At 42.5% G+C, this 19,292-nt stretch overlaps 1 protein-coding gene across 8 annotated transcripts in view; it reads right to left on the minus strand.

Annotated features, from left to right (window-relative positions):
* DIP2C (disco interacting protein 2 homolog C) overlaps positions 1–19,292 on the minus strand; it is a 655,955-nt gene that overhangs the window by 48,669 nt on the left and 587,994 nt on the right. For all 8 annotated transcript variants that reach the window (XM_075315465.1, XM_075315466.1, XM_075315463.1 and 5 more), the window contains 2 exons: positions 17,561–17,729; positions 9,774–9,944 (listed from right to left, as the gene is read on the minus strand). In XM_075315465.1, coding sequence (XP_075171580.1) covers positions 9,774–9,944; positions 17,561–17,729 — 340 coding nt within the window. The remainder of the gene's footprint in view (positions 1–9,773; positions 9,945–17,560; positions 17,730–19,292) is intronic.

Below are 19,292 nucleotides of genomic sequence, written 5' to 3' on the forward strand. Positions count from 1 at the left end.
CTGACCATAAGCTAAAACACAATGTGAACCTGGCCTAAAGGATAGGAGAGGTTTGGCAAGATATATTTTGTTGAGTAAGAGAAAAACATGTAATACTAATGGAAACACAGACCAAAAATAGCCAAAATTCGTATCCTTTTTGATATCATACGCTAGAAGATTGGTGGTGAAGAACCATGTGGTTAGCATATTGACACTCCTCATTTAGAAGAGATGAAATGCCAGAACACTGCACTCATGAGCACGCACCAGGCTCTTCTGTACAACTCCTACAGTCCATTCATTTTTCACCTTAGGTAACACTGTTTGGCAATGTCACCGAAAAGGAGCAGTGTACTTATCCCAACCACACTGGATACATCTAACCAGGATTGGCAACAAGTAGACAGCCGCTTCCCACCAGACACCAATTACCGTATATTCTCTGTCTGTATATTGTCAGTGTTGGAAATCATGCTATTTTTAAAAAATATTTAGGTGGATTATCTTTATACTTGCATAAAAAGTGTAAACTGCTTTGACAAAATCATAGTCGCCCTAAGGATTCGGTGGAAACATCACACGAAATGCAAGTGAAGCATTCACACGAAATGCAAGTGAAGCAAAGGGAAAGCCGCGGATTCCAGACTAAGTAATGACGTCATGAGATTTCACCTAAATGCAGATTCCCAAACTAGACGTCATCTTATATCAACCGCTCGGCTGATAATCTCAGGGCTTTCAGTATATGACACCAGCAATGGCGTTATGGTCTTAATACTCGGAAGCTAGACTACTGACGCAGATCATGAATAAGACTGGTATAGCTTCCTTCCAAATATTTTATTAAGTGTTACTGTATATAGGCAAAAAGAGAACAGGTTATATCTCCGGTAGAGATGAGCAAACCCGAAGTTCGATGTTCTTACCCAACACAGACTTTATCCCAAGAAACTGAGTTTGGGTGCTTTATGTATGCTGACCACTCAATCGAGCATTGCTGTGCTCGGGTGCACTCTGTGCTCAGCCAAGTGCAACCGCTTGCACTGTTTCAATAACTCACATTGGGGGTGAAAACAGAGTTATTGAATGTAATGTGTACCCCCAACCCAAAAATAATTAAAAAAAAAAATGGAAAAACACCACCCTCCCCCATAAGTGTTCGGTTCATGGCTGGCTATATGAGGGCGGACCCCTGAACTGCCCAATCAGTGACTTCCAATGAGGTTCAGGTCAAGTCTGGGCCCCAAAACAGGGTTTATCTAAAGTCTCGCTGAGCCTGCCAATCCGAACTTCAAAAAGGTCCGCTCATCTCTAGAAGAGGTCAATGCAGTAAAAAAGATAACTTAAAAATGGGGAACATGACAATAGAGTGCCAAAATTGCACCTACACCACTAAATTACACTAACTACTGGCTGGTTTCACGTTTGACATTCATATTATGAGTATGGACCATGATGTCTGGACCGACTGACATTCTACGACCTGAACTCAACAACCTCATAGGCATATACAGAGTTTGGGTCTGGATATTGATAAAGTAAGGAAGGAGTTAAGTGGGCTTTACACGGTGCGATATCGCTAACGATTTATTGTCGGGGTCACGTCGTTAGTGACGCACATCCGGCGTCCTTAGCGACATCGCAGCGTGTGACACGTGCGAGCGATCTTAAATGATCGCAAAACAGGGAAAAATCGTTGGTTTTGGAGAGGTCGTCCCAAAACCAAATATCGTTGCCTGTTTATTAGCAATGTTGTTCCTCGTTCCTGCGGCAGAACACATCACTGTGTGTGACACCGCAGGAGTGATGAACATCTCCTTACCTCCGTCCACCGGCAATGAGGAAGGAAGGAGGTGGGCGGCATGGTACGGCCGCTCATCTCCGCCCCTCCTCTGCTATAGGACAGCTGCCGTGTGACGTCGCTGTGACACCGCACGACCCGCCCCCTTTGAAAGGAGGTGGATTGGCGGCCAGAGCAACGTCGCTGACCAGGTATGTGCGTGTGACGCTGCCGTAGCGATAATGTTCGCTACGGCAGAAATCACACAATATTGCACGTACGACGGTGGAGGGTGCTATCGCGCTCGACATCGCTAGCTGATGCTAGCGATGTCGCAGCATGTAAAGCCCGCTTTAAACATCTTCAAACCTGCCAAAACTTGTTTATAGGGGGTGAGAGTCCACTCTTTGGACAAAGAGCTGCTTGGGGGGTTTGGCTAAATTGGGTGGATTCTGGGAGTGTCTGCATTTACTATGCAGTTATGTATTCTACCATTTGCTATCATGTAAGAAACGTCTAAATGTACGCATAGTACGCCTATACTTATGAGGATTATAAAAAAAAAAGATGATGCTCATTAAAATTTTGGAGAGCTTTGGAAATCACATGCCTGTGTATTTCTTTAACTCTCACAGACGCTGTACAATGAATTCCAGAAACTTGCAACTGAAGTGAGAACCACAACATTATCATTGGCCATACTCATAGCGAGAATGTCCGACATGTCAAATCAGCCTTAGGGAGAATATTTCTGAGTTTGAATGATGAAATGTGTTGTCCCATGAACAACCTTTATCTCCTATTGGTGAAACAGGAGATAACTGTACGATTATTGGGGGTCCCATCATTGAGTTTCAAAGTAATCACGAGAATTGGTGTAACTGGAAAAAAAAAAGTTACACCAATTCTCGTGATTGCTGTGGATCCTAATGTGCACCTAATCTGAGAGCAGCATAATGTAGAGACAGAGACATTGATTCCAGGGATGTACTAAGGTGCTTAGGGCAGTTTTGATAAAATCCCTCTATAACCAGACCCAGTTATGTGGGTCGGGTTATAGAGAGCTCAGCATTCAGAGAACTGGTATATCTGCAGCAGATAAAACAGTGATTGCATCAAAATGACAGCATTTAGATAAGTGAGTAATACATCGCTGGAATCAAAGTCACTGCCCCTACATCATGGTGCTCTCAGATGGGGAAGCAAAAACTTGGTGATGGATTCCCTTTAATAGAGCAAGCTAAAACCATCCAGGATTTGTGGTATATGATGGTAATAATTGGGAATTGTACGGTATCATGTGGGCTTTAAATAGCAGTTTTATTTGGATACTGCATATTATTTTGAGAACTATATTGTGGTATTATTTGATATCACGCTTATGCACTATGGGCTCTAGGTGCATAGCGGCATTACATTATATGAAAACAGAAACGTTTGCAGTTAAACAAGCATGTCAAGCAGTAGTAAAAGAATAGGAGGCATAAGAGCGAAATGTAAGACCCTACAATATACTATATACAGTGGGTACGGAAAGTATTCAGACCCCTTTACATTTTTCACTCTTTGTTTCATTGGAGCCATTTGGTAAATTAAAAAAAAGTTCATTTATTTTCTCATTAATGTATACTCTGCACCCATCTTCACAGGAACAAAACCCCAGAAATGTTGAAATTTTTGTAAATTTATTAAACAAGAAAAACTGAAATATCACATGGTCATAAGTATTCAGACCCTTTGCTCAGTATTGAGTAGAAGCACCTTTTGAGCTAGTACAGCCATGAGTCTTCTTGGGAATGATGCCACAAGTTTTTCACACCTGGATTTGGGGATCCTCTGCCATTTTTCCTTGCAGATCCTCTACATTTCCATCAGGCTGTATGGTGAACGTTGGTGGACAGCCATTTTCAGGTCTCTCCAGAGATGCTCAATTGGGTTCAGGTCAGGGCTCTGGCTGTGCCAGTCAAGAATGGACACAGAATTGTTCCGAAGCCACTCCTTTATTTTAGCTGTGTGCTTAGGGTCATTGTCTTGATGAAAGGTGAACATTCAACCAAGTCTGAGGTCCAGAGCACTCTGGAAGAGTTTTTTTCCAGGATATTTCTGTACTTGGACACATTCATCTTTCCTTCAATTGCAACCAGTCGTCCTGTCCCTTTTAGCTGAAAAACACCCCCATAGCATGATGCTGCCACCACCATGTTCCACTGTTTGGATTTTATTGGACAGGTGATGAGCAGTGCCTGGTTTTCTCCACACATACCGCTTAGAATTATCACCAAAAAGTTCTATCTTCATCTCATCAGACCAAAGAATCTTATTTCTCATAGTCTGGGAGTTCTTCATGTGTATTTTAGCAAACTCTATGCGAGCTTTCATATATCCTACACTGAAGAGAGGATTCCGTTGGGGCCACTCTGCCATAAAGGCGCGACTGGTGGAGGGCTGCAGTGATAGTTGACTTTGAGGAACTTTCTCCCATTTCCCTACTGCATCTCTGGAGCTCAGCCACAGTGATCTTGGGGTTCTTCTTTACCTCTCTCACCAAGCCTCTTCTCCCACGATTGCTCAGTTTGGCTGGACGGTCTAGAAAGAGTTATGGTGGTACCAAACTTCTTCTATTTAAAGGAGTTGTCCGACATTAGCTTACCAAAAAATTTTGAGTTTATCTGTGCTGTATTGTCATAGAAAACACCCCTACAGTGTTAATTTTTGTTTTCTATCTTTTGTTCCTCTTGAATTATCCCTTTATTCTCTGCAGCTCTTTGTTTACATTCAGCACAAGCAAACTGACCACTTCCTGTGCAAAACCTCAGTCAGAGCTGGCACCGCCCGGCCTCAGTGTCCAGCCTCGCCCCCTGCCCGCCTCCCCCTGCACACACATTCCCTGTCAGTATTCTGCCCAGCACCTGACCTGTTATCACTCCAGCAATGGAAATAATAGCCCCACATCGGGCTCTGCACCACACACACACATTGAACTCTGCACCCAACATCACATCAGGGCTCTGCAACCTCCCCCCACCCACACACACAAACACACACACGGCGCTCTGTACCCACCCCCCCACCATCGTTCTGTACCGATCCCTACCCCCATAGGGAACACATGTGGGCTACATTCACATGACTGTTCTGTTTTTGCGGTACGCAAAAAACGGTCCATTTTTTTCACGGATGCATCCATGTGTCATCCGTGTGCCTTCCGTTTTTTTTTGCGGACCGCAAAAAACGGAAGCAGCAAGAAAGATAAATAGATGAGTAGATATAGAGATGAATAGATAGATATAGAGACAGAGATAGAGGTATGAATGAATGAATGAATGGAGGGATAGATAGACAGATATATAGATAATGGATAGATGAATAGATAGATGAGAAAGACATATATAATGTCCTACCTCCCTGCATATTCTAAGTTGGCACCCTTTAGTGACTTTCATGTGGCACTAAAGGGTGCTTAGCCTTGTATTTAGTCAAAAAAATAAATAATTAAAAAAAAAAAAATGACATGGGGTCCCCCCTATCGTTTGTAGCCAGCTAGGGTAAAGCAGACGGCTGCAGCCTGCAGACCACAGCTGGCAGCTTCACTTTGGCTGATAATCCAAAACAGAGGGCACCCACACGCTATTTTAAATTAAATAAATAATTTAAAACAAAAAACATGGGGTCCCCCCCAAATTGGATCACCAGCCGAGGTAAAGCAGACAGCTAGGGTCTGGTAATCTCAGACTAGGGAGGTCCACTGTTATTGGACACTCACTAGCCTAAAAATAGCAGGCCGCAGCCGCCCCAGAAGTGGCGCATCCATTAGATGTGCCAATCCTGGCGCTTTTCCCCAACTCATCCCATTGCCCTGGTGCGGTGGCAAACGGGGTAATATATGGGGTTGATGCCAGATGTGTAATGTCACCTGGCATCAAGCCCTGGGGTTAGTGATGTCACGCATCTATCAGATACCCGACATCACCAACCCAGTCACTAATAAAAAAAATAAATAGACAACAAAAAAACGCTTTATTTGAAAAAACACTCCCCACATTCCATCTTTCACCAATTTATTGAAAAGAACAATCAAATCCGGGTCCGGCGTAATCCAATAAGGGGGACACATGACTATCCATACCATAGACAATGTCCCCCCAGTCAATGAAGAACAATGCAGTGACCTGAGCTAACATCAATAGGTCAGCCCAGGTCACTGCAGGGGATGACGAGCGCTGCCAGGAGGTTAGATGAGATCATTACCTGCTGTGACGATCTCCTACAGTCCTGTCAGCGTTGTCACTGCCTTCTTTGCCCGCCGCGTTCTCAGCAGTATCGGCCGTGACGTCACCGCTAGTGACATGAAAACGCAGCAGGCATAGGCGGCAGTGACTGCGCTGACAGGAGTGAAGAGGAGATAGTCACAGCAGGTAATGATGTCATCTAACCTCCTGGCGGCTGCCAGCTCTGCAGTGTGAGAATCTGCATGCGGGCAGACACACACTGCAATGAAGGCAGCCGCGGGGCTGGAGTGGGACACAGACTGTACGGGGACTCCTGCTATCCTGAGCAGGGGGGCCGGTGCTGGCGGTGACACACCGTGGGCGGGGAGAGTATGGGGTGCGGGGGAATGTGTGGGAGGGTGCAGGGAAGGGGGGCACGGACTCACGCACTGTACCCGCCCAGCAGGGCGGCAACATGCTGTTCCAGATTTGCATGTCAACATGGTCCTGCCCATGTTGACATGAAATGACCGGAAGCAGCAAAATCGCGGCAGGAGCAGTCACATGACCGCTCTGAGCCGGGGGAGAGAGGTGGACAGCAGGGCAGGTAAGTGGTCTCTATCTACTTACCTGCCCCAATGTAGCCTAATAGTGTAATAATAAAAAAAAGTCAAAATAAGCCCGATAACCCCTTTAAGGATTATGGAGGCCACTGTGCTCTTAGGAACCTTGAGTACTGCAGACATTTTTTTGTAACCTTTGCCAGATCTGTGCCTTGCCACAATTCTGTCTCTGAGCTCCTTGGGCAGTTCCTTTGACCTCATGATTCTCATTTGGTCTGACATGCACTGTGAGCTGTGAGCTCTTATATAGACATGTGCATTCTTTTCCAAATCAAGACCTATCAGTATAATTAAACCCAGCTGGACTCCAATGAAGGAGTAGAACCATCTCAAGGAGGATCACAAGGAAATGGACTGCATGTGACTTAAATATGAGTGTCTGAGCAAAGGGTCTGAATACTTAGGACCATGTCATATTTTAGTTTTTCTTGTTTAATGAATTTGCAAAAATTTCTGAATTTCTGTTTTTTTTTTCTGTCAAGATGGGGGATGGGGGGGAGTGTACATTAATGAGGAAAAAAAAATGAACTTTTTTTGAATTTACCAAATGGCTGCAATGAAACAAAGAGTGAAAAATGTAAAGGGGTCTGAATACTTTCCGTACCCACTATACCCTACACTATAGACCTTATACTATTCTATAGAGGAACGTATCCATTCCTCATAATAAAATGGAGCGTGTGGTGACAGAAAAACTAGTGTTTGACTTTCACAGGGTAAGAACTTTACTCCAGACAAATAAAGACGAAATACTGTAATATTATATAAGCTGGATGTTTGAAGCCAGAACAAGACAGATGGTGAGCCGTGCCCAATGTAATAAACAGCTTGTGACATATAAATGCTCCCAATATCCTAAGCCCTGGGGAACGTACAGAATGACAACATCGTCTTCCAAGACCCTGCTTGCTTCACGACCATGTGAAGGGATAATATATACATAAACCTCTAACAGCTGCACTAGATATGGAAATAAAAAGATCAGGAAAAGTCATTTCCAGGGTACATTCTGCTATGCAGGTGCATCAAAGCCGTCTCCACACTCCGCCGCGGAGGATGACAGGTTTCAGCCATTATTGTAATAGATGTTCTGGAATTCTAAGGTTCAGAGAATTCAAAGATGTGAACTAATCTACTGTACGTGTGGAAGACTAGGATCTTTCCGAAAACCTACAGGAAAACATTTGCTACTGCTTTACGATAGAGTAGAACACTGTCGGACATATTTCCAGCAGCCTTTTCCTAGTTACCGACTTATTGGAGGAAAGTTCTACTAGGTCAGACGCTGATGATTTCACATGACCAAATTTATGCAATTTTCCACTCATCTTCCCAGAAACTCAGTTGGCTTACTTCAAAACATAAAACTATTTTTATTTTTTTTTTTTGGCAGAAGTGACTGGGAGTATATGTTAACCATTCTCTACTTTTTATGGATGTCAAGTATAAGAGATAAAAAAGAAAAAAAAAAAAAAGATAATATAACTTAAAGGGTTGTTTCCATCTCCAAGATCCTATCTCAATATGTAGTAGGTGTAATAATAATAATAATAATAATAATAATAATAATAATAATAATAATAATAATAATAATATTAGCAAATACCTCCAATTATAATTGTAGTATAGTTCTTCTGATTCATTATGTCACTTACTTCATGTGCAGGGCATTGCAGAACCTTAGGTTAAAGACCACGCATACAGTGAAAGTTAGTTAGTTGCTAGTGGTCTTAAACATTGATTATAAAGGTTCTGCAATGAATCAAAAGAACTATATTACATTTGTAATTGAAGGTATTTGCTGTATTTGCTAATGTGGCGCCACTGAGGCTTCAGTCGCCACAGGGTGCTGCACCCAACGTACGGTGCAGTATTCATCTCGGGTAAGGAGGGGTTAACCATCGGTGTTTCCATATTTAAGGTGTTAAGGTGTTACATACAGCTTAGGTACCTTCTCACTGGGTACTGGACTAGGGGAGACAGGGGGGCGGCCATCACGAAGCATGGGACTATCCCGGTCACTAGGACAACCACCTGGGGGGCGGACACCACTTGGGGTAGAAGTAGGAGCAACTCTTACATAAACTTCAGTCAAGTCGGGACTTCAGTTCTGGCAGCACGACACCACTTTCTTCCTTCTTTTTCTTCACGGAGTCTGAGACTTGGAGCAGGAAGCTCAGCCCAAGTTCCTCACTTCTGGGGGGACATCCCTTGGGAAAGGACACTTTCAAATACCGGTTGCTACCTCTAACTTATCCGGAATCGGCTGGAGCCCATCACGGTAGAGACCGGTACCCCCGGGCAACCAAAGGACAGTGAGTAAAGACCTGGAACCGCAATTGCCGTGTCCGTCCTTCATTGCCGGCGCCCCGCGCTTTGGCGCCAACGGCCACCACGACAACCACCATCATCCTCCCTGGGGCCTAGCTTCGCCTGCGGGAAGCTGAACAACCTTAGCTTCGACACTATCTTCCCCAGAGGACGGCAACAGCAGTGGCAGCCAATCCCTGGCCGAATACCACAGGGGGCGTCAGGAGACAACTCCCAACATCATCATCATCTCATCCACCCATCATCCCATCTTCCATCATCCTCCCTTTTATTGTACACCTTGGGGCCACGAAACCGGGCAAGGGCCACCAGTGGCATCCCAGACCCGACATCACCGGCCTGGTGATGATTAGTCAACCCCTTGCCCCGTGGGTGCTACACTATTATTATTATTATTATACCTATTACATATTAGTATAGGATCTATCTTGGAGATGGGAATACCGATTTAACGCCTGATTAATATTGTTCTTGGTTCAGCTCCACTTGTGTTAGGTCATAACTGGCCTGTGGTTTTTAGCATAGCACTCAAATGAAAACACACTAAGCTCTTCACGTCAGACACTTCATTTCTAGAGCCAAGACATCGTTACTTACGTCATCTCATAGCTATAAAAACTATCCTTCTATTTTTTCTGGAGGCAAAAAGTACGTTGACCTATACCATAACTCTGGTGCTCTTGGAATAGCAGTTTTTGGAATCTCTACTTCAATATGGCAGTAATATGGACAATGATACATGGGAGAAGGTGTAAGATATTTATAAACGTTTCCTATATAACAACTCATGCTTAATAAAGGCCAATAATAACATAAAACAAACAACAATAATGTAAAAAAAGACGTTACCTGTAAACATATGGCTAGGTTAACTCGGCAGCCAAATGATGTGCTAACGGCCCTCGGATGCAGACCCAGGTCTTTGAATAATTTGGAGAATGATTGAGTTAAAGAGATTCGAGGGCGTTCCTCAGCCACTACCACACATGTCCGTACTCTAGAAAGGTCCAGGCCCCTTGCCTAGAGGAAAAACATGATAAGCTATTGTCAAAAATCTCATTGTAAAGACCACCATTCCATAAATATCGAAACATTCTTTTGTGTGTCTAAGTGTCCTATAGAAGCCCAAATGAACCGGCCAGCAATATTTATGCTCCTAGACTGCAAGCAACTTATTATACAAAATGGTGATAGGCTCACAACGATTATATTTAGTCTTCTAGCAGATTCAGGATAATGGAGAATAAAAAAAAGATCTTCAAATTCTGTACTTAAATGGCAGTAAAAACTCAATGGTGGTGTGAGAGAATAGAATCCATTTTGTTCCTATAATGTTCACCTTTTCTTATAGCTAATGATGTCATAAGGTTCAGCTAGCACTGATGGGCAGGAAAGTTTCACATTTCTGTTCACGCCCTTATTGTTCTTATTAGTCCATAGTTTGGAGGAGTTATTTCTTTGTTTGAGGTACTATATAAACTAGTCACGTGATGTAATAAAGCAAAAACTTTCAGTATACCACAAAGCGTGTGTGCTGCAATGATTTCCCGAGCGCTCGCAAAACAAATCTTATTAATTTGGAGTTCAAGAGGCATAGAAGGAGTGTATTTAACTCACAGTGTAGAGTTCTTCTTCTTTACAATCAATTACATACTGTACAAGAGCATAGTAGGGAGATGTATTGGTGTCACCACTAACTACGCAGGGCACATGTGCTAGATACCGCTAAAAGTGGACTGTAATAACACACCCAGTCTGTATGGTATCAAGCCAGGAGGCAGATCGGCTAGCTTGATTTATTAGAAGAGCAGATCCTAACATCCATTGAGGGCAACAATCAAAGGAATTTCATTTGCTGCCCTAAATCTAGAAGTCAGACAAATTGTGTCTTTGTGAATTTCCTATCATTCTCGATAACATTTTGGTTGATGGGGTTTTCAAGGTTTACAAAAATAGCTAATTCAATGTGTGAATATGGGTCACCACCAGTAAAGCTAACTAGAGAAACCAATGCCAGGCAGCTGCTGCCAAGCAAGTAAATTAATCTGATGCATCAAAGAGTCATAGAAGCCTGTCATACAAACATAGTTTTGCCTAAATATAAATCGCTAGTCACACCACATATAGAATATTTATTGTGTACAGCTTTAGATACCCGTGTATAAAAAAATAGCAGAGAAGGGCAACCAAAGTATGAAAGTGGGTGTATTGAATTACCAAGAAATATTATCCAAGTAGGGTACGGTATATTTAGCTTGTAAAACATAAGTTAAGGGGATCTAGTTGCTATGTACAAGTATATCAATGGAGTACAGAGATCGGTGATAATTTTCATACCAAGACCTGCAACAATAAGGTTTTGTTTACAATGCTCCTATGGGAAGGGAACATTTCTCCTGGTGAAAAGTAACATGCCTGACATGGTGGTGTAAATAGCCTTCGAGACCTTGCAATTCTCTTCTGGGAAACTGAATTTCCCAGAGGAGCAATGCAAGGCCTATAAGTCTCCTTACACCAGCATCTCAGGCATACCATTCTTCACAAGGAAAATCACTCGCCCTTAAACTCCTAATCAAAGGCCTCTCAGCTAGCCAATTCAGATTTCCTGCTTATCACTGAAGAGGGGCAATATGCTGAAACAAGTATCTGCTAATAGAGTTTATGGTTTGGCTTCTTATCCTAAGGGTACCTTCACACTTTAGCGATGCAGCAGCGATCCGACCAGCGATCTGACCTGGTCAGGATCGCTACATGGTCGCTGGTGAGCTGTCAAACAGGCAGATCTCACCAGCGACCAGTGACCAGCCCCCAGCCAGCAGCGACGTGCAAGCGATGCTGCGCTTGCACGGAGCCGGCATCTGGAAGCTGCGGACACTGGTAACTAAGGTAAACATCGGGTATGGTTACCCGATGTTTACCTTAGTTACCAGCTCACACCGCTTAACTTAGCGTGTGCAGGGAGCAGGAGCCGGCACTGGCAGCGTGAGAGCTGCGGAGGCTGGTAACGAAGGTAAATATCGGGTAACCACCTTGGTTACCCGATGTTTACCTTGGTTACAGCTTACCGCAGGCTGTCAGACGCCGGCTCCTGCTCCCTTCACATTCAGGATTGTTGCTCTCTCGCTGTCACACACAGCGATGTGTGCTTATTAGCGGGAGAGCAACAATAAAAAAACGAACCAGCACTGTGTGTAACGAGCAGCGATCTCACAGCAGGGGCCAGATCGCTGCTCAGTGTCACACACAGCGAGATCGCTAATGAGGTCACAAAAAACGTGACTCAGCAGCGATCTCAGTAGCGATCTCGCTGCGTGTGAAGTACCCCTTAGTCATGTGGCAAGGCTCGTTAATGGGTCAATATTGGCTTTTAGGATTATTCATTATTCTATCCAATAGGTAGTGCCAGAGATCAAGTCTTCTTCATTTTGATTAGGCAATTTGCAAAATCAAATTAAAAATCTTGCTAAGGTTACACCGGCCACTAAGATAATTTACTAGACTCAAACTTCCTCTACTTGGAGGCAGCCACATAGACACAGGCAGCTTTAGACTGACTGACTCATTCTGTAATGCAGAGCTTTCCTGGGTATGCTCCGATATAGACAAAAGTAGTAGTTTCTGGAGAGACAAAAAGGTGCAATCCTGGTGGAACGGGATTGAAAGTACAGGGAATTGCTCACCTGGGGTAGTTTTGCAAGTCACAGCTACTATGAAAGTTATATAGCTGTGCGATGGCTGCTGTAGACCCCGAGGAAACTCAAAATGGATAAAGCAGGAGAAGAAAAGGGTTAAATCCGCGCTGCCATGTATAATAAAGAAGGATCCAGAAACTATCAGTATCGTGATTTTATTGTTCTACGTGTTTCGGAGTCTTGTTCCTTCTTCAGGACAAATCACTAATGTACATCAGTACAAATAGGGTGTGGCCACCTTTTGTGGTGAGCTGAGCATTTCATTTATTGCATCCCATGGCTGTGTGCCTATAGTTGGGACCCAGCCACTCTCTGCCCTTATTCAGATTGAGGTCTGTTCTAACACATGATAAGGTTTTAATACTAGAGTGTGTCCGGTACCTATTTGAGTACACCTTGTTGTGGTGGGATAGCTTTACGCTTTTTTGATCAAAAATAGCATTTACTAAGTAACCTATGTTTATTTCTGCATTATGCTTTTATTTAGTTACAGCAGGGTATATGTTCATATTATTCGTCTTTGAGGTTCTCTTTAGCAATACTGAGCAGTGTAGATGTGAATCAAGTCGAATGAGGTAAAATACTTGTTAGAAAACTCAGCACGATCTCTTTCTCCTCACCCCTCCCCGCTCCATAGAGTATGATGGGCTGTATCACATGATACCACAGTGAGCTGGAAGTCCATCAAGACAGATTTGGGACAGGTTTTATTTTTCCCCAGAGTGGATGGTTAGTTAAGGATTTGACGGGAACTGAGAATTGCCTTATGAGTGGGGAAGTATGGGTCGAAGGGGAAACTTTTCTCCTTGCGGAGACTGACAAACCAATCTGACTGCCACTGGTGAGGGGACTTATAGCTGGAATGCTCCTCTGGGAAATATTCAAATTGTCTCTTTAGGGGGGGAAGGAGATTAACTCTAGTGCCCCCTATTGGAAGTAGCAGATTTCTACAGAATTTCTCAAAATTGCCTCTATACAAAGTTGGTGAAAGAGCAGTTCCCATTTAAAGAATAGACCATTTTGTATAGTACTATGTCTGCGGATGGCCACGTGAATGCAGGGCTTCTCTACAGAATACGACTTACACGTTTCAAAGCTCGGAAACAGGGAAGAAGGTAAACTGGGGGTCAGATAACTTGTTCACATTTATATAAGACTATTAAAGAGGAAACTGAAGAACTGAGCCAATTGTATAATAAAACGTGTGAATGATCTGGCTTACTGAGCAACCAGAAATCAGACAAAAGGGGGAAAACACTTCATAAAAACGACATGTTGTAGGAAGATGAAAACAACGTGGTGCCTAATCCCCCCACTAGGATTGCCAAAGAGGAGATTTGGACTGGAGGCGACACAGGAGAACATAGCTGTGGTTGATCGGGAGCGAGGGAGCTCTGCCCCACCTCTCAATGAAATACGCATTATTCATAGTAGATTGATCCTAATGAGTTCTACAGACATCCCGCAGAGCAGCTCCGGAGGTGCAGCTACCTCCCAGAGTCCAATCACTGCTGGATACATGGCAGGCGTCCTGAAATCACGGAAACTGAGCTGCACAACCGGGCTGCTCCAAAACTAACTGCAACTGATGTCTACAGTCTCATCGGATGTCATACAAGACATGTCAGAGGAAAACAAAAAGAAGTTTAAAATCTATATTTTTTACTGTATTTTTTAATACACACGGGTGATTTGATCCAGCAATCGTCTGATCTCTGGTTCTTCAATGGGTTCCCAATCAATCAGCACCCTGCGCCTTAAATGCCACTGTCAGAGATTGCCAGCATCACTTAAGGGGTTAACAGCAGTGCATGCACCTCAGCTCTGCTCGCTGCGGTTTCTGTGTGAGGTTGCATCATACATGGTGACCTGACATTGGACGTACAGTAAATCCAATGCTGGGAAGGTGAAGAAGAGGTTATCCGGCCATACGATACTGATAACCTATTTTTAGTACACGTTATCAATGTCGGATCAGGGGGGGGGGGGGGGTTCAACACCAGGTCCTCCCCTCACTGATCAGCTGTTCTTCGCTCTAGCGGCAGCCCTATGTAAACATCAAAAGGAACCAAACAGTGCAGATCAGTTCATAGTGCAGCAGCCAGTGACATACTGAATTTCAGCTCAAATTTAAGAATATAGGAGCTGTGCTGTACCCGGCAGTGGGCGCTGCGCAAGGAACCGAGCTGTGCTGTTCACTTCTAATCAAGGGTTACATTCAGCCGCTGTTACTGTTAATAAAAGCTGATCTGTGGAGATGCCAAGTGTCAGACCCCGCAGTGTGTCCTATTATTAGATGTGCACTGTGTGTCATGTTATTAGAAGTGCATTATATGTCATGTTATTAGATGTGCACTGTGTGTCATGTTATTAGAAGTGCATTATATGTCATGTTATTAGATGTGCACTGTGTGTCATGTTATTAGAAGTGCATTATATGTCATGTTATTAGATGTGCACTGTGTGTCATGTTATTAGAAGTGCATTATATGTCATGATATTGGATGTGCAACATGTATAATACTGTATTATTAAATGGGCACTGTGGGTCATATTATTAGATGTGCACTGTGTGTCATTATTATATATGCACTGTGTGTCATGTTATTATATATGCACTGTGTGTCCTATTATTAGATGTGCACTGTGTGTTATGTTATTAGATGTGCACTGTGTGTCCTATTATTAGATGTGCACTGTGGGTCATATTATTAGATGTGCACTGTGTGTCATTATTATATATGCACTGTATGTCATGTTATTATATGTGCACTGTGTGTCCTATTATTAGATGTGCACTGTGTGTCATGTTATTAGATGTGCACTGTGTGTTATGTTATTATATATGCACTGTGTGTCATGTTATTATATATGCACTGTGTGTCACATTATCAGATGTGCACTGTGTGTCATGTTATTATATATGCACTGTATGTCATGTTATTATATGTGCACTGTGTGTCCTATTAGATGTGCACCGTGTGTCATGTTATGAGATGTGCACTGTGTGTCATGTTATTATATGTGCACTGTGTGTCATGTTATTATATGTGCACTGTGTGTCCTATTATTAGATGTGCACTGTGTGTCATGTTATTATATGTGCACTGTGTGTCATGTTATTATATGTGCACTGTGTGTCCTATTATTAGATGTGCACTGTGTGTCATGTTATGAGATGTGCACTGTGTGTCATGTTATTATATGTGCACTGTGTGTCATGTTATTATATGTGCACTGTGTGTCATGTTATTATATGTGCACTGTGTGTCGAATTATTAGATGTGCACTGTGTGTCATGTTATTAGATGTGCACTGTGTGTCATGTTATTATATATGCACTGTGTGTCACATTATCAGATGTGCACTGTGTGTCATGTTATTATATATGCACTGTATGTCATGTTATTATATATGCACTGTGTGTCACATTATCAGATGTGCACTGTGTGTCATGTTATTATATATGCACTGTATGTCATGTTATTATATGTGCACTGTGTGTCCTATTAGATGTGCACCGTGTGTCATGTTATGAGATGTGCACTGTGTGTCATGTTATTATATGTGCACTGTGTGTCATGTTATTATATGTGCACTGTGTGTCCTATTATTAGATGTGCACTGTGTGTCATGTTATTATATGTGCACTGTGTGTCATGTTATTATATGTGCACTGTGTGTCATGTTATTATATGTGCACTGTGTGTCCTATTATTAGATGTGCACTGTGTGTCATGTTATGAGATGTGCACTGTGTGTCATGTTATTATATGTGCACTGTGTGTCATGTTATTATATGTGCACTGTGTGTCATGTTATTATATGTGCACTGTGTGTCGAATTATTAGATGTGCACTGTGTGTCATGTTATTAGATGTGCACTGTGTGTCATGTTATTAGATGTGCACTGTGTGTCATGTTATTAGATGTGCACTGTGTGTCATGTTATTAGATGTGCACTGTGTGTCGAATTATTAGATGTGCACTGTGTGTCATGTTATTAGATGTGCACTGTGTGTCATGTTATTAGATGTGCACTGTGTGTCATGTTATTATATGTGCACTGTGTGTCATGTTATTATATGTGCACTGTGTGTCATGTTATTATATGTGCACTGTGTGTCCTATTATTAGATGTGCACTGTGTCATGTTATGAGATGTGCACTGTGTGTCATGTTATTATATGTGCACTGTGTGTCGAATTATTAGATGTGCACTGTGTGTCATGTTATTAGATGTGCACTGTGGGTCATGTTATTAGATGTGCACTATATGTCATGTTATTAGATGTGCACTGTCTGTCATATTATTAGATGTGCACTGTGTGTCATGTTATTAGATGTGCACTGTGGGTCATGTTATTAGATGTGCACTGTGTGTCATGTTATTAGATGTGCACTGTGGGTCATGTTATTAGATGTGCACTATATGTCATGTTATTAGATGTGCACTGTCTGTCATATTATTAGATGTGCACTGTGTGTCATGTTATTAGATGTGCACTGTCTGTCATATTATTAGATGTGCACTCTATGTCATGTTATTAGATGTGCACTCTATGTCATGTTATTAGATGTGCACTGTGTGTCCTATTATTAGATGTGCACTGTCTGTCATATTATTAGATGTGCACTCTATGTCATGTTATTAGATGTGCACTCTATGTCATGTTATTAGATGTGCACTGTGTGTCCTATTATTAGATGTGCACTATATGTCATATTATTAGATGTGCCCTTCCAATGACACCATTAGTAAACTTACTCTCCCTATGCTTCTTGATCAGCTCCTGGAATTAACCACATACTTCTATCCCAGCAATGATGAAGAACTGCAGATGTAAAATTAATGCACCATCCAGAAAAATAAGACATGCTTTAATGTTTCTGTCTGAAGTCAAGAAATAAACAGTATACCTCGGGGCAAAATGCATTCGTTACCTTTAGGGATTCAGTCTGCAAGCCAAGTCCCTTGGTACAAAGTTCCATTACAGAGTAGGAACAAAATGTGTCTCTCACTTTGTACTGACTCACAGCAAGAAGCCACAAGGCAGGATTGATCTCCAGCTCTGAGGGGGGAATCAGGATAGACTGGTGTCCTGAATATACGCTGTAAAGACAGGAGACATATTAGCATGCACTGGGAGTCGGGCTGCAGTACTTTATGACATGAACGCTGCTGACTGTGCAATCTCCTATGACCGCTACATGGCTATTAAACCTTACTCACTATTTCATGGAACTAATCTAAGGTCGTTTTTTATTTCATAAGCAATAAGAAATGCTGAATATATGAAATTGCACAAAATGTGTCGATTTTTCTGTTGCTTTTGGGTTTTTTGTTTTAGACTTTTCCTGAAAATACAGTAGATGATGCTGCAAAGGATTCAAAGGGGAACACCGCTTCCAAAATACACATTCACAATATGATTATAGAGAAGGTACTAAAATACTCCTTTTAAAGATTCCCCAGTCTTCAGATATCAGCAATTTTTAAAGAGAACAAACCACCAGGATTTTCCTATATAAACTAAAGCCAGTGCTATACTGGCGCTATCATGCTTATTCTATACATACCGGTAGTTATGAGATCGGATGTATACTTTGTGAAATGCACTGTTATTTGATTGATAGGTGCAACAGAATATCTAATAAGTGGATCGGATTTTGCTGGTTATTCCCGCCTCTGTCTGCTGCCTGTCCTTTCTCCCCGTCTCTGTTATTACAGGGGGAGGAAGGAGGGAGGAAGAACAGGGAGAGGAGGAAGGACAGACAGCAGACAGGGCCGGGATTAGCTAGCAAAACCCAACCCACCTATTAGATATTCTGCAGTGCATTTCACAAACTTTACTTGCCTGTATTTCAGAAACTATACATCCGATCTCACAATTAAAGGTATGTATAGAATCAGCTTGATATCGCCAGTATAGCACTGGCTTTAGTTTACATAGGAAAATCCTGGTGGTTGGTCCTCTTTAAGTGGTGTAGGGTCCATCTTTACCTTGACGTCTGATTAAAAATATACATATTTGAGACTGGCCTTTGCATTACATGTAAATTACAGCAAAGTAATGCAAACTTTTTTTCTTTCTCAAAGATCATCATCCCATGTCACTAGAGTAACGAAAAATCCGCCCAGGACCCTGGTTTAGTGGCCACATGGGTAGTATATAGTCAACAGGCAAGGCATCTGCAAACCTTCTCCCACCCAGGCTATACCTGGCGCCTATTCTAATTAGTGAGAAATAGTGACATGTGGACTACTAGGTAGGAGGAGGCTCGCAGCGCTCTGGTCCAGCGGTCACAAACTGTTGACCATCATGGGAATATTTTTGCTCAACTCTACACGCCCCTCATCTGTGGATAGTCTCAGCCAATGAGAAAGTTTAGGAAGGACACCTCTATCCATGGTAAAAATAACAAAAAGGTAGGGGCAAAAGGTAAAACTGACTTACTAAAGGTCTCTTCTTTAACACTAGAAGTCACAGAGAGGGGTCATTTAACATTTCTACCATTGGAACCTTATAGAGCTCGAAATTCCTGTGACTTCTAGTGTTAAAGAGGACCAACCACCAGGATTTTCCTATATAAACTAAAGCCAATCTTATACTGGCGCTCTCATGCTGATTCTATACATGTTTTTAGTTGTGAGATCGGATGTATATTTTCTGAA

Source organism: Anomaloglossus baeobatrachus, chromosome 6 (assembly GCF_048569485.1).
Source record: "Anomaloglossus baeobatrachus isolate aAnoBae1 chromosome 6, aAnoBae1.hap1, whole genome shotgun sequence".
Taxonomy (NCBI): Eukaryota; Metazoa; Chordata; class Amphibia; order Anura; family Aromobatidae; genus Anomaloglossus; species Anomaloglossus baeobatrachus.